The 13,212-nt window shown below is 42.4% G+C and overlaps 1 protein-coding gene across 3 annotated transcripts; it reads right to left on the bottom strand.

The window, feature by feature from the left end:
• Positions 1-2,168: 2,168 nt before the first annotated feature.
• Positions 2,169-12,511, bottom strand: LOC142949868 (SERTA domain-containing protein 2-like). 3 transcript variants are annotated; one of them, XM_076091720.1, is made up of 2 exons: positions 12,233-12,511; positions 2,169-3,756 (listed from the first exon to the last, which is right to left on the bottom strand). In XM_076091720.1, exon 2 carries the CDS (start codon positions 3,750-3,752, stop codon positions 2,811-2,813), a length of 942 nt encoding a protein of 313 aa, XP_075947835.1. In that variant the 5' UTR covers positions 3,753-3,756; positions 12,233-12,511; the 3' UTR covers positions 2,169-2,810. The 3 variants fall into 3 exon arrangements, with proteins under 3 accessions (XP_075947835.1, XP_075947833.1, XP_075947834.1); XM_076091718.1 differs by lacking the exon at positions 12,233-12,511 and adding an exon at positions 4,352-4,542; XM_076091719.1 differs by lacking the exon at positions 12,233-12,511 and adding an exon at positions 4,416-4,487.
• Positions 12,512-13,212: the final 701 nt, after the last annotated feature.

The following is a 13,212-nucleotide window of genomic DNA, read 5'->3' as shown; positions in this document are numbered from 1 at the left end:
TTTTATAATAAATCATTTAAATATAAAACTTCCTTTAAAACGTTTTGAAAGTAAGAAGCAGAAACGAGATGATTAATATTCTTCGTGACGTTTGTGAGAAACGAACCAGAAGACGAAGAAAACAAATCAAAGACGAGAAGACAAAGATGAGAGAATTCCCGTTTAATGTAGAAAATAAAATTACTAAAGTGCCCCCCCCCCCCCTCCTCAGAGCTGAATCCTCATTTTAAACATTCAAATATGATTTTCAGAAGACCAAAGTCATGTTGCATCGGACAAGGCACAGAGTCACTGATGACCACTTGCTGCTCTGCTGCGTCCAGTTAATAAACCTGCAGCCACAGAAGAGCTGCGAACACCAGACACAACATTTAGTTTAATGTTCAACGACCGGTCGTTCATTCTCTACACGGAAACAAAACAGCACAAAGTGGAGAAACAGTTTCTATAATAAAATATGAATTTAGGATTGTTATGACAATCACTGACTTTCTGTTGATTTGACAGTAAAAAGAGTAAAAACATCTCTCTCTCTTGTTTGTATTTATCTTAAACGATGATGTCACCGTGTCCCGATACGTCTCTACTTCATAATGACTCACAGCAGGTTCTTAGTCTCGCGTCTGTATAAAAATAGTTTAAATAAATTGTAAATGTTGGTGAAACAGCTGCAGGAAGACCTCAGAAAACCAACAAACAAGAATTAAATCTTAAAGACATTTGTGAAGTTAAATGAGCAGAATACGGTATGAATACGGTGTATTATAGAGACACGTGTGTAATAAAAACAATATGATGCATAAAGACAACCATTATTAATTATGCATACATGTTAGTCTGTACGCTGGGCTCGGCTCTCACTGCGGTTACATCATCTGTCCAGCAGGTGGAGACACAGAGGTTGACTTTTAAAAGACACATCTGGATTCAGTTTTAATGTTCATGTATCAGGACATGATGGTCTGATCCACACACGGACAGCAGGTCGGTACCAGCTGGAGACAAACAGACAGACAGACAGACAGACAGACAGACAGACAGACAAACAGACAAACAAACAGACAGACAAACAGACAGACAGACAAACAAACAAACAGACAAACAAACAGACAGACAGACAGACAAACAGACAGACAAACAGACAGACAGACAAACAAACAAACAGACAAACAAACAGACAGACAAACAGACAGACAGACAGACAGACAGACAAACAAACAGACAAACAAACAAACAGACAAACCAGGGTTTTGGAGTTCAGAAAAAAAGTTCAAAACATAAAATAAACAGGCCCAGTGTTTATCCACACACACACACACACACACACACACACACACACACGTTGGAGCTGTAGCAGAGGTTGAATCGAGGACGTTTGCTTTGCTGAAATCCTAAAATATAAAACCAAATCATTTATTAAATGAGATTTTGAATCCTTTGAAAGAATACATATTTATGTTCTGTACAAACTAAATATTAGTGTCAAGAGTTACAATAAATACACACAGAGAGCCGAGAGGTAATAAATAATCCATAGAGAGTTATTTCTGCTGAAGGGAACGTCTGCTTATCACATCATAGAACCCGTCACGTCATGAAGTAGTTGTATTTGTACTGCAGGTTGTAGTTCAGCTCTTAAAACTCTTATTCTGGTAACAAATGTTTCATTGGTTGAGTTAAAACGAACCACACGAGACTGAAGCTCTGTGAAACGTTGAACACGGACGACGACGACGCAACGAAGAATCACTCAAACTAAAAACAGTGTTTACATTTCTGCATTAAAATGAAACACGACGAGTTGATTCGTGAGCTGTGGAGGTAATTAGTTGGTGCATCTTTGTTTCCTTTATGCTAAGCTAAGTGTTGTTTGAGCTCAAATCAACATAAATGAACTTAAGAGGCAACTTAAGAGTTAAATGTTTTTGTTTCCTACAAATTCTTTGTAGCTTTGCCAACGTCTAAAACATTCGAACATTTACCAAAAGATAAAGTTATTACTGTCTAAATGTGTATTCGATATATTAATTAGTTTTCCAGTTTGTAAACTTGCTAACTCAGCTCAGCTTTTAACTCAACCAATGAGATGTTTGAAAACTACAAGTTGTTTTTTAACCAGAATGAATTAATAAGAATATATATACAAAACAAACTCTTTCATTGACGCGTACGTTTGGTGTTTCTCTTTATGGGATCCAATGATTACATTTGATGAAATGAAGGTTATCAAACAAAGAGTAACGAGTAACAGCGAGACGTGACCGTGTGATCGAGGTTTTTCTTTAAAAAGGCACTGGATAGTTCTTCATGTGTAAAAACGTGCACCGACGGTAGAAAAGTCTCTTTTGTTTCTTACAATTTCTCGGACAGCGGTAGAAAACAGGACGGAGCTTCACGCTGAGCTTCTGCTTCCGCGTCAGTGAGGAAGGTGTTGAAGCGGTGGATCCTCAGAGCGACGGTGTGCTGCTGATACTTTAACTCAGGCGATGTTCAAACTGTCCCGTTAGCGAGCGCGGGTTCTTCTGACCACGATCGGTCCCGAGAACCAGAAGCTCGGAGAGCTCATGGAACTGATCAGTGCGTCGATGCTGTCGTGATGGACGGCGTTGTTTCTCTTATTGGCTGGTTCTGGAAAGTGAAAAGGACACGTGACTAACAGCCAATGGAACCGAATGTCCTGATAATCCATCGAGGTTAAAGCTCAACACGCAGCAGCTTCAATCCTCCAGAATAAAACCAGCGTGAAGCACGTCGGGACTTTAAAACTGTACAAAATCAACAAGAAGTTATAGAAAGTCTAACTCGTCCTCTCAGCTGCCCACCAGCACCTCCATGATGTGGTCCAGCTCCGCCAGGTCCATCTTAAAAGGCTGGTTCTGGGCGCCGGCCCCCGCCGCTCCGTACCCCGACATCGACCGGACCAGGTCGTCCGTCATCATCTTGGATGGCGGCGCTCCCGACGGAGGCGGGCAGGGGCCGAGGTCGTACATGGACGTGTCGATGTCTGTGAAGAGGACGTCGTCCAGGGCGAAGTCCGTCAGGAAGGAGCCCGGGGAGGACGGAGGAGGAGGAGGTTTCTCCAACCGGCTCTCCACCTCCTGAAAGCCCCGCCCCTCCTCCTTCATGACAGCATCAAACTGAACCCGAGCAGGAGGTGGTGACGGCGGGCCCAAGGAGGAGGGACAGAGCTCCTCGATCTCCTCCAGGGCTGAGGAGAAGCTGTCTTTGGGCGACGGCGAGGGCGGCGGCCTCGGGGAGTGGTGCAGGTGGTGTTGGGAGGAGGAAGAGGAGGGCGGCAGGGTGAAGAACATGGGCAGGTCCTCCTCCAGCAGCGAGGCCGGAGTCAGGCAGGAGTCCAGCGCCGTCAGCGGTGATGAGAGGATGCTGAAGGGGGAGGAGGGAGGAGGCGGAGGCTGTCGGTAGCTTTCGTCCTCGCAGGCGGCGGCGGCGGCGGCGGCGGCGGCGACAGCGACAGGCGGCGCAGCCGAGAAGAAAAGGGCGCCGACGCCTCCTTCCAGCCTGAAGTCGTCGTGGATGCGGCGGATGACGTTGTTGATGAGGACTCGGCGCTGCAGGCCGAGGTCGGCGCCCATCCGAGGGCCGTACAGCTTCATGAGGGACACGTTGAGGACCGTCTGACGCTGCAGCGTGTAGGACGCGTGCGACATGCCGCCGACCGCCAGAGGACGCCGGCCTTCCTCCGAAACGTCCTCATCCTCGTCCAGCTTCCGCTTCACCCCGTTACCCAACATGGATCTGTGGAGCGGAGACACAAAACGGTTCAGAGAGGCGACAAGAAACCAAGGACGGCATCAAACCTTCAGTGACGATGAACTTTTACTGATGAAATGAAAGATGACGGAGAATGTTGGAGATCACCTGAAGGTATGAGAAGTAAAAGTAAAATGGTCCCCGTCAGTGTTTTACTGTAATATCTGATGTTTCTGGATTAATGTGTTTGTTACATTTTACTGCTGTAGATGTTTTTATGTCCTTTATATCCTGTTGTCTAGTTTAATCTTCATCAAAGCATCATATTCTATAAGATCATCACGTGTTTGTAGCGTCTCTGTCCTGTGAGAACCTCGTATCTCTAGAAAGAACAAACAACCTGTTGTCAGCTTTGTTATGAAGCATCTTCCAGCTGATCCACGAGTCTTTCTAAAGAGTTTATTAATCTGAAGAAGTAGGAGGATTTTATCAACACATGAAGGAACATTTCATCCTTCAGTTCATCACAAACATTCAACATCAACACATCTGGAGATACGAGGTTTAAACTGGACAGGAAGGAGATGAAGAACTGTAACTAAAGCTGTCAGACAAATGTAGTAAAAAGTACAATATTTACCTCTGAGATGTAGTGGAGGAGAAGTAGATAGTTACACAAATGATAATAGACACGAGTAAAGTACCTGAAGTTTGTACTCGGGTAATTAAATACGAGGAATGGAGACATGTTGACATGTTGATATGAACTGAAACATGAAGTGTGCTGCTGAGAAATACACGAGTGATGACATGGAAAGTTGTGACGGACAAGTCACAGGTTTCCTGGAAGCGGAGCGACTTCCTCGCAAACTGTCATGAGAAATATGTGTGCGTGTGTGAGTGTGTCAGCTGACCTGCTCCCATGTGAGCCGCAGTCAGCTGATTGGGTGGGAGTCAGTCTGACACCTTCTGACTGAACAACAAAACACAGGAAACAGGCGACTTCCGTCCTGACGACACACACTGAACAACACACACACACACACACACACGTAGACACACTTTGGTGACTAAATCAGCCTAAAAGATGTGAAATAACTTAATTTATTTAGATTTCAATGTTATGCTCAGATTTGTACGACCGACAGCACATTTGAGGAACTTTACTTCACTAGATTTTAGAGGGAAATGTTGTACTTGTCCCTCCTCTACGTGTATTCTACAGGTACTATTTTAATAACAAACAATGTGATAGTTTATGAAATATAATGTTACAGATTAAACAACTACAACGTCAACGTCCTGCTCAAATGTTAATACATCAAAGATAATACTTCACAATAATAATAATAATACAACACGGAGTACTTTTATTGTTGCCAATACTTTACAGTGTGGTATTACTCCTTGTACTTATGTAAATTATAACTGTAAAACTTAAAGATATTCAGTTTACAGCAAATCTGAAGGTCCTTATCAGAGAGTTATATTATTATAATATATAAATCATATTATTTGAATATTATTACTGATGCTTTCAACGATAAGAAGCCTTTTAATGTTCCACTACTTCATATACTGTTTCATCATATCTTACATTGTAGTCTGCAAAGTAAAGTAAAAAGTACAATATGTACGTCTGAATTGTTGTAGAGTAGAACTATGAAGTAGAATACATATTAAATATAATGCATATAATATAAATAAGGTAGGAAGTGGACTCGTAATAATGGTATTGAAGAGTAAATGTACTTAGTTACTTTGTGTGTAGGAGTGCTGATGAAGGCAGCTGCTGGGTTGGAGGTCTGTGGTGGTGGGGATTTGAACCTGTGACCTCTCGATTACTCGGCCAACAGGCGTCAGAAAGTGCTGACAGCGACTGAATTAAACTGCACACACACACGCACACGCACACACACACACACCTCCTCCTTCTTCTTATATATGATTATTCATCAGTTCTCCTCTCTACTTTAAACCCATGCGGGGCCCCTCAGAGGGGCCATCTGCTCCGACACCCAGAGAGGACGAGGTGAGGAGGCGACGGGGCGAGAGACATAGGAACACACAGAGAGAGAGAGAGAGAGAGAGAGACATGCATTCCCCCCCCCCCCCCCATGTCTGTCTGTCTCTTTTCCTACAGACACTTGACTTCTGAACATAAAAACTTAAGTGTGTACACACTCCGATCGTGAATCCTTACGAATGAAAAACGTTTCTTGTGGTTCTGGATCAGCTGGCTGAGATTCAAATATGTGTCGTCCCCGCCCCCCCCCCCCTCTGCCAGCTGTCTGTGTGATGAGGCAGAAACCCAAAAATAGTTTCAGAAACGCTGCAGTTGTGGGAAAAAAAAACAGACCAAAGTCTTTGTCATGGAGATCTGACAGGTGTGTGTGTGTGTAGGGGTGTGTGTGTGTGTGTGTAGGGGCGTGTGCGTGTGCGTGTCACATACCTTTCCATTGAGTAAACTATCAGAGCTGGTGTTGTGTTACAGCAGCTCTGCTCTCAGAGTACAGACTGAAACATGTGAACCCATGTGATCACATGACCTCATGAGCACCATGTCTGTATGTACACTACGTCTGCAACTCATTATTATTAGATATAATACATATATTATCTTTTTTACTAGCGATTGATCTGACGATTATTCATCACATGCTGTATTTTGTGTGTCGTCCAAAAACACTATTGGGTTTACTTCCCTGTTAGAGACACATCTTCACATTTGAGAAGCTGAAACCAGAACATTATAAAAACTCAACATTGTTACCGTTGTTTTTCGTGGATTTACCTCACTGACCAAAGAGACCAAAAACCACCCGAAGACATTCAGTTCATGATCAGACGGGACGAAGAGAAGCAGCTGAAGCTCCGACACTCACGTTTGGTATTTTTACTAATAACTTAAAACGATGAATTAATGTTCACACTGATCACATTTACACGTATTTAATTAATCACTGCTGCATTTCTTTCATAATCTCTCCAGATAAGAGTGACGCTATTAAAAAATAATAAATGTCATAAATTCAAGCAAAGAGCAGAACTGTGAGTCATGTGACTTGTCAGTAAATCAGCTGTCTGAGCGTAAATGAAACAAAAACTAAGAACACAGCTGAGTCAGCTCTTTCGGCAGGTGTGATGTCACAGGTGAGGAGACGTGTTGGGTCTCTGCTCCTGTGGTGACAGTTCTCTGGATCAGCGTGTTGCTGTTTGGCCGGAGCTGCAGCTTCCTCCCTCACAGGAATGTTCTTGCTCAGCAGGCTTCTGTGTTTAGTCATCCTGACGACAGCCAGCAGCACACTCCACCGCCCGCCATCTTTCTTCCTCTCTCTCACAGACCGGCTGTGGAGCTGCAGAGTGTTTCAGTCACTCTGGGGTTTCACAGATGCGATCGGGTACTTTGGTGAATCCCCGTGTTTGGAGATCAAATCCAGATCACAGATAAAAAGCTCTCGTCCTGTTTTGTTTCCCTAAATAAACTGTGATAAAGCGTCATGTCAACACTTGTTCTTTTACAGGTTTCTGATCATTATCTGCCTTTAAGTTTGCATCAGAAAAAATACATCCCAGAGCGTTTTCTGGGGAGAGAAACATAGAAAGAAAAGGCTTTGGAGCTGCAATGATAAGTCGATTAATACATTAGTAGATCCACAGACTATTTTGATAATCAAATAATAATTTAAGTCATTATTTTCAGCAGAAGTTAAAATAATATTCTGTGCTTCCAGTTGATGCTTTTCTTCGTCATACATGATAATAAACTAAAATATATTTGGCTTTTGGACAAAACAAGATCTTTGAGGACGTCACGTTGAGCTGTGGGAAATTATGACTTTAATTATAACTTTCATCTTCACGAATAAATGAAGGAAAATAATCGTCACATTAATCGATAAAGGCCTCAGGTTTTGGTGTGGTCAAAAAACTATTGTTATAGTATCTGTACAATAACTCATCAAGACTGCTGAAGTGTCTTAAAGCTGCATTCCCTCTAATGTCCACCAGGGGGCGACTCCTCTGGTTGTATAGAAGTCTATGAGAAAATGACTCTACTTCTCACTTGATTTATTACTTCAGTAAACATTGTAAACATGAGTTTATGGTCTCAATCTCTAGTTTCAAGTATTCTTCAATACAGCATGATGTTCATTTAGTACATTATGGTCCATTTAGAGTCAAACAGACCATAAAGCAGGGGATGCTTTAGGGCGGGGCTTACTGTGATTGACAGGTCGCTACAAGCGATGTATACGGCGTCTCTACGTCACTCCACCGCGGTCCAAATAAGGTCACTTCCTGTTCATTGGTTGCAAAACAACAAGATGGCGACGGCCAAAATGCCGAACTCAAGGCTTCAAAACCAAAGTTCTCAAACTATGACGACTACGTGCACTTCTTATATCTGGTCTATGGTTTTCAAAATACAGTTTGTCTACCTGAGTAACAGTGTGTGTGTGTGTGTCTACCTGAGTAACAGTGTGTGTGTGTTTGTCTACCTGAGTAACAGTGTGTGTGTGTTTGTCTACCTGAGTAACAGTGTGTGTGTGTTTGTCTACCTGAGTAACAGTGTGTGTGTGTGTCTACCTGAGTAACAGTGTGTGTGTGTTTGTCTACCTGAGTAACAGTGTGTGTGTGTTTGTCTACCTGAGTAACAGTGTGTGTGTGTTTGTCTACCTGAGTAACAGTGTGTGTGTGTGTGTGTCTATCTGAGTAACAGTGTGTGTGTGTGTGTGTGTTTACCTGAGTAACAGTGTGTGTGTTTGTCTACCTGAGTAACAGTGTGTGTGTGTGTGTGTCTATCTGAGTAACAGTGTGTGTGTGTTTGTCTACCTGAGTAACAGTGTGTGTGTGTCTACCTGAGTAACAGTGTGTGTGTGTGTGTCTACCTGAGTAACAGTCTGTGTGTGTTTGTCTACCTGAGTAACAGTGTGTGTGTGTGTGTGTGTCTATCTGAGTAACAGTGTGTGTGTGTTTGTCTACCTGAGTAACAGTGTGTGTGTGTTTGTCTACCTGAGTAACAGTGTGTGTGTGTTTGTCTACCTGAGTAACAGTGTGTGTGTGTGTGTGTCTATCTGAGTAACAGTGTGTGTGTGTGTGTGTGTTTACCTGAGTAACAGTGTGTGTGTTTGTCTACCTGAGTAACAGTGTGTGTGTGTGTGTGTCTATCTGAGTAACAGTGTGTGTGTGTTTGTCTACCTGAGTAACAGTGTGTGTGTGTCTACCTGAGTAACAGTGTGTGTGTGTGTGTCTACCTGAGTAACAGTCTGTGTGTGTTTGTCTACCTGAGTAACAGTGTGTGTGTGTGTCTACCTGAGTAACAGTGTGTGTGTGTGTGTGTCTATCTGAGTAGCAGTGTGTGTGTGTGTGTTTACCTGAGTAACAGTGTGTGTGTTTGTCTACCTGAGTAACAGTGTGTGTGTGTGTGTCTACCTGAGTAACAGTGTGTGTGCGTGTGTTTGTCTACCTGACTAACGTGTGTGTGTGTGTGCTTGTCTACCTGACTCACAGTGTGTGTGTGTGTCTACCTGACTCACAGTGTGTGTATGTGCGTGTGTGTGTCTAACTGACTCACAGTGTGTGTGTGTGTGTCTATCTGACTCACAGTGTGTGTATGTGCGTGTGTGTGTCTACCTGACTCACAGTGTGTGTGTGTGTGTGTCTACCTGACTCACAGTGTGTATGTGCGTGTGTGTGTCTACCTGACTCACAGTGTGTGTGCGTGTCTCTGGCCACACTGTTCAGTCTGACATGTAGGAACATGTTTCTGCTGACTGACCTGTTTTAAAGAGACACTTTATATTTGCAGCGCTCAGGCAGAGAAACAGAAAGTTATTCTCTGAAACTTTGTTTTAATTTCATGAGAACTCGCAGCGATAACCAGCCTCTTCTGTTCGTCCACGTTGTGTTGTGACGGCTTTGTTTTGTTTTCTGTATAGAAGAGGCGCCTGAGTTCCTTATTGCTGCCGATAATGACTGTGTTCAAAGGGAAACTCAGAGTCCGGGAAGTGAAGTTGGACTTTACTCACAGAATCAAATCCTGTGTGTTTACTGCTACCGACGCCTCCTCAGCACACTGCAGGATATACCAGTGTGTGTGTGTGTGTGTGTGAGTGTGTAAATGTGAGTGTGTGTGTGTGTGTCACTTAAAGATGAAACACAAACACAACATGTGATACGTCTTTTATCTGTCTTTCTTGAGTCATTGATGACTCAGTCTTTTGTCCCGTTTGGTTTTCTGTCTGATGTTACAGTAAATATACGGACCGAAGCTTACGGGAAATTGTCTTTTTGTTGTTGTTGTTGTTGTTTGAGGCTCAAATAAGGAGTGGGTCGCACTTCAGGTGTGTTAAGAAAGTGAAACCAAAATAATTTAAAAACTAAACTTAACCACCAAAAAGCTGCATCACAAAAAGTAAAACAATGGTGTAAATGTGCTGTGAAAGAAGAGCTGCAACAGTTAAATATGAAATAGTCGAGTGTCAAATCAAACTTGGATCATGTCTCCATGTATCGTACACTGGGGGGACATAACGTCCCGTACCGTGTGGAACTTAAACGCTGATCCATCAGGTCTGAATCTGAATGTGTCCAACTCAGAACTTTCCCATCAGCCTCAGCTGTAGTTTGTGTTTCCTGCTGATTAACAAATCAGAGCATGCTGCTTATTTCTGACCCTCCCTGTTAACTGTTTACATTTCTGTCACTGTGTACATTGTTTTTTTTTTGCACCTTATTGCTAATCTTTATTTAGTTTATTTAGTGTTATTTGCACTGTTTCCTACTTTGTACCGAAACTGCTGCGCAACAATTTCCCTCTAAATAAACACAGCCTGTTATCTCAAACTAATACGGGGAGCTTGGCGAACACTGTACCTGCTACACATAGCATGTTAGCGTTGTCTTTGAGAGACAGTTAGCATTTAGCTTGAAGCACCGCTGTGCAGCCAGCATGGCCTCAGCCTCGCAGTTAACTGCCTGTTGATCAGCTTGTGCCTTCGACGTCTTCGTCAGTCGGCTCTCGTGTCGGAGTCGAGTGTGACCGGCAGCCCTGCAGAGTGTGCGAGTCCAATGTCGAAGTCTTACATAATGCACACAAAGTGCTGATTGTACCGAGAGCAGAGCGGACGTCTGTCAGTCTGCTTTAACTCCGCCCGCTCCAACGACCACATTCTTCCCTTTAAACCTCGACTCCACGCCAGGAAACATGCAACACGCTGACCTCTGACCTCTGACCCCCCCAGTGTAAACACAACTCTGGGATACTTGGTTTGACACGCTGTCTTCATGCAGCTACTGCAGATCACCTTTTACACATTAGTGGCCTCTGTTTCATGTGTTGGTAATAAAGAGGTGGATGAGCTCTTTTCTTTTCTGTGTTCAATTCAAACAAACTGGACTGTTTTTGCTACTTTTCACTGTTTGTCTTTTAAATATAAATATAAATGTAATACCTTTGGGTTTGTTTATTGACTGCAGGTCACACAAGATCATTTAATTCAAGATATCTTTACTTTATAGACACAGATTGCTAATTAATTGAAAGGGGCAACAATATATTAATCAATAATAGATAGTAAGTTTTAAAGGCTTTATATAGTTGTTATTGATCATAATTGAATTAACTAATTAATTTAATTCCATTAAAGGGAGTGTCCAGTTCAGTACTTATTATGGACACACAAAAGAATCCAGAAAATGAAACTGAAAATATTAAAGTATATGTATCTGCCTTTGTCAAAACACAAGTATCAGTCTGGCTCTTATCAAAACTTAAAACATTAAGTGCTTATTCTACTAAAAGCTGGGGACATGACAGGTGTGTTTTGTTGATACTACAGTACATATACGTGTAATTAAGTACTATTAATTACACATATTAAGGACTATGAGCTGAATGTTGAGGACCAAAAAGTGAACCACAAGCCCATAAAGAAACATTAAAAGACATGTAAAGTCACTACTGACCACCTCTAACCAACTAAACCCACAATATCAATTAAAAGCCATTTTCATAGTTTCCTTGTCCGGATATTTGCTCACATGCCGGTCTTAATGCTCCGGTATTAATCACTGCGAGAGACCCAGAGAGCGCAGCATAAAGCTGTCAAAGCAGCAGCTGGTTTTTAGACCCTCCGGGACCTCCAGACACACCGGCTGCTCCCCGCCTACTTACCCGGCGACCAGGCTCTCGCACCTGGCCACAACCTCTACAAACAACCGGAGAGAAAAGCGGTTGTTCTTTTATTATTTATTATTTTAATTTTACATTAAAACCTCACTCTTTCTGCTTATTAACCGGCTCCTGCCGCGGTATAAAGGTGTAAACTATAATGTCTGATAATTATTGTTAAATCTGTAGTAACGTTAATTAAACAAACGGCTCTTTCTTCCTCTCATAAGTTAACGTGACGTCACAAACCGCTCACGCGTTGCCCACAGGCTCGCGACGGACAAACGGCTGGCAGCGCGAGGACAAGTTTCTGTGTATTTAAAGGTGTCGGTGTCTGTCACTCACCACATGTAGCTAGTCCCGTCCAGGGGCTCCTCTGCTGCATGGGTGTGATGTCGGTGAGGCCGGGAGCGGGAAGCGGCGGACGGTCAGGAGGAAGAAGAAGAAGGAGAAGAAGAAGATGGAGGATAAATTATAGTCCGTTTGTTTGTTTGTTAATTCTCCGCCATCGTCCGTCCCCCCCACCCTGCGGCAGCCTCGACCTCAACGCTCACTGAGCTCCACACACACAATGGTGAAGTGGAGCCGCGGAGGAGGAGGTGGAGGAGGAGATGTGTCACCGAGAATCGCCAGTCAAGCTGACACGAACCGCCATTAATGCCACTTCCTGTGATACATTTAAAAATAAAACCAGTTTCTGGCTCTGCAGAACTAATCCATGCGTTTTTTTTTTGTTATTTAGTTATTTTCCCAATTTTATTTGCAGCCAATATGAAACATATTTTGACAAAAACAATACCAACTCAAGCTCGACTCACTTACTTTTTTCTCCAGAGCTTTCAACTGTATTCGATGGTCTTCATCCGTTTGCTCACATGTTAGCTCAGTATCTGTTTTTTTTTTTTTCGAATTTTGATATATTATCAAATATTAAATACACACAACATACAAGTATATTGCATTATAATGAATATATGAATTGATACAATAATGTATTTATAATGTGTCATTACACTAAAGGTCTATTCCAGTAGCAATAATAATAAATACAATAGGAAAGAGTAATAAAAGAAACTTTTAAAATGACTAATTGATTAAATAAATCAATGAATGAAATACTGAATGTAGAGCTTAAATACAAAAAGTGCATGAATAATACACAAAGAATAGCATATAACGATGTACACAATGTTCTTTCTGTTGTCAGTGTCATTTGTGTTTGACATCTTTAAAATAAAGTAATATTTAGTGCAGCTTTATTTCCCTTTAAATAGAAAAATATACATACAGTATGACGAAATAAACCAACAATTCAGCAATTTGTT

Source organism: Anarhichas minor, unplaced genomic scaffold, assembly GCF_050575085.1.
Source record: "Anarhichas minor isolate MPS153535 unplaced genomic scaffold, ASM5057508v1 ptg000014l, whole genome shotgun sequence".
NCBI lineage: Eukaryota > Metazoa > Chordata > Actinopteri > Perciformes > Anarhichadidae > Anarhichas > Anarhichas minor.
The sequence above is the reverse complement of the archived record's forward strand: the minus strand, read 5'-3'. Positions and strand labels throughout refer to the sequence as shown.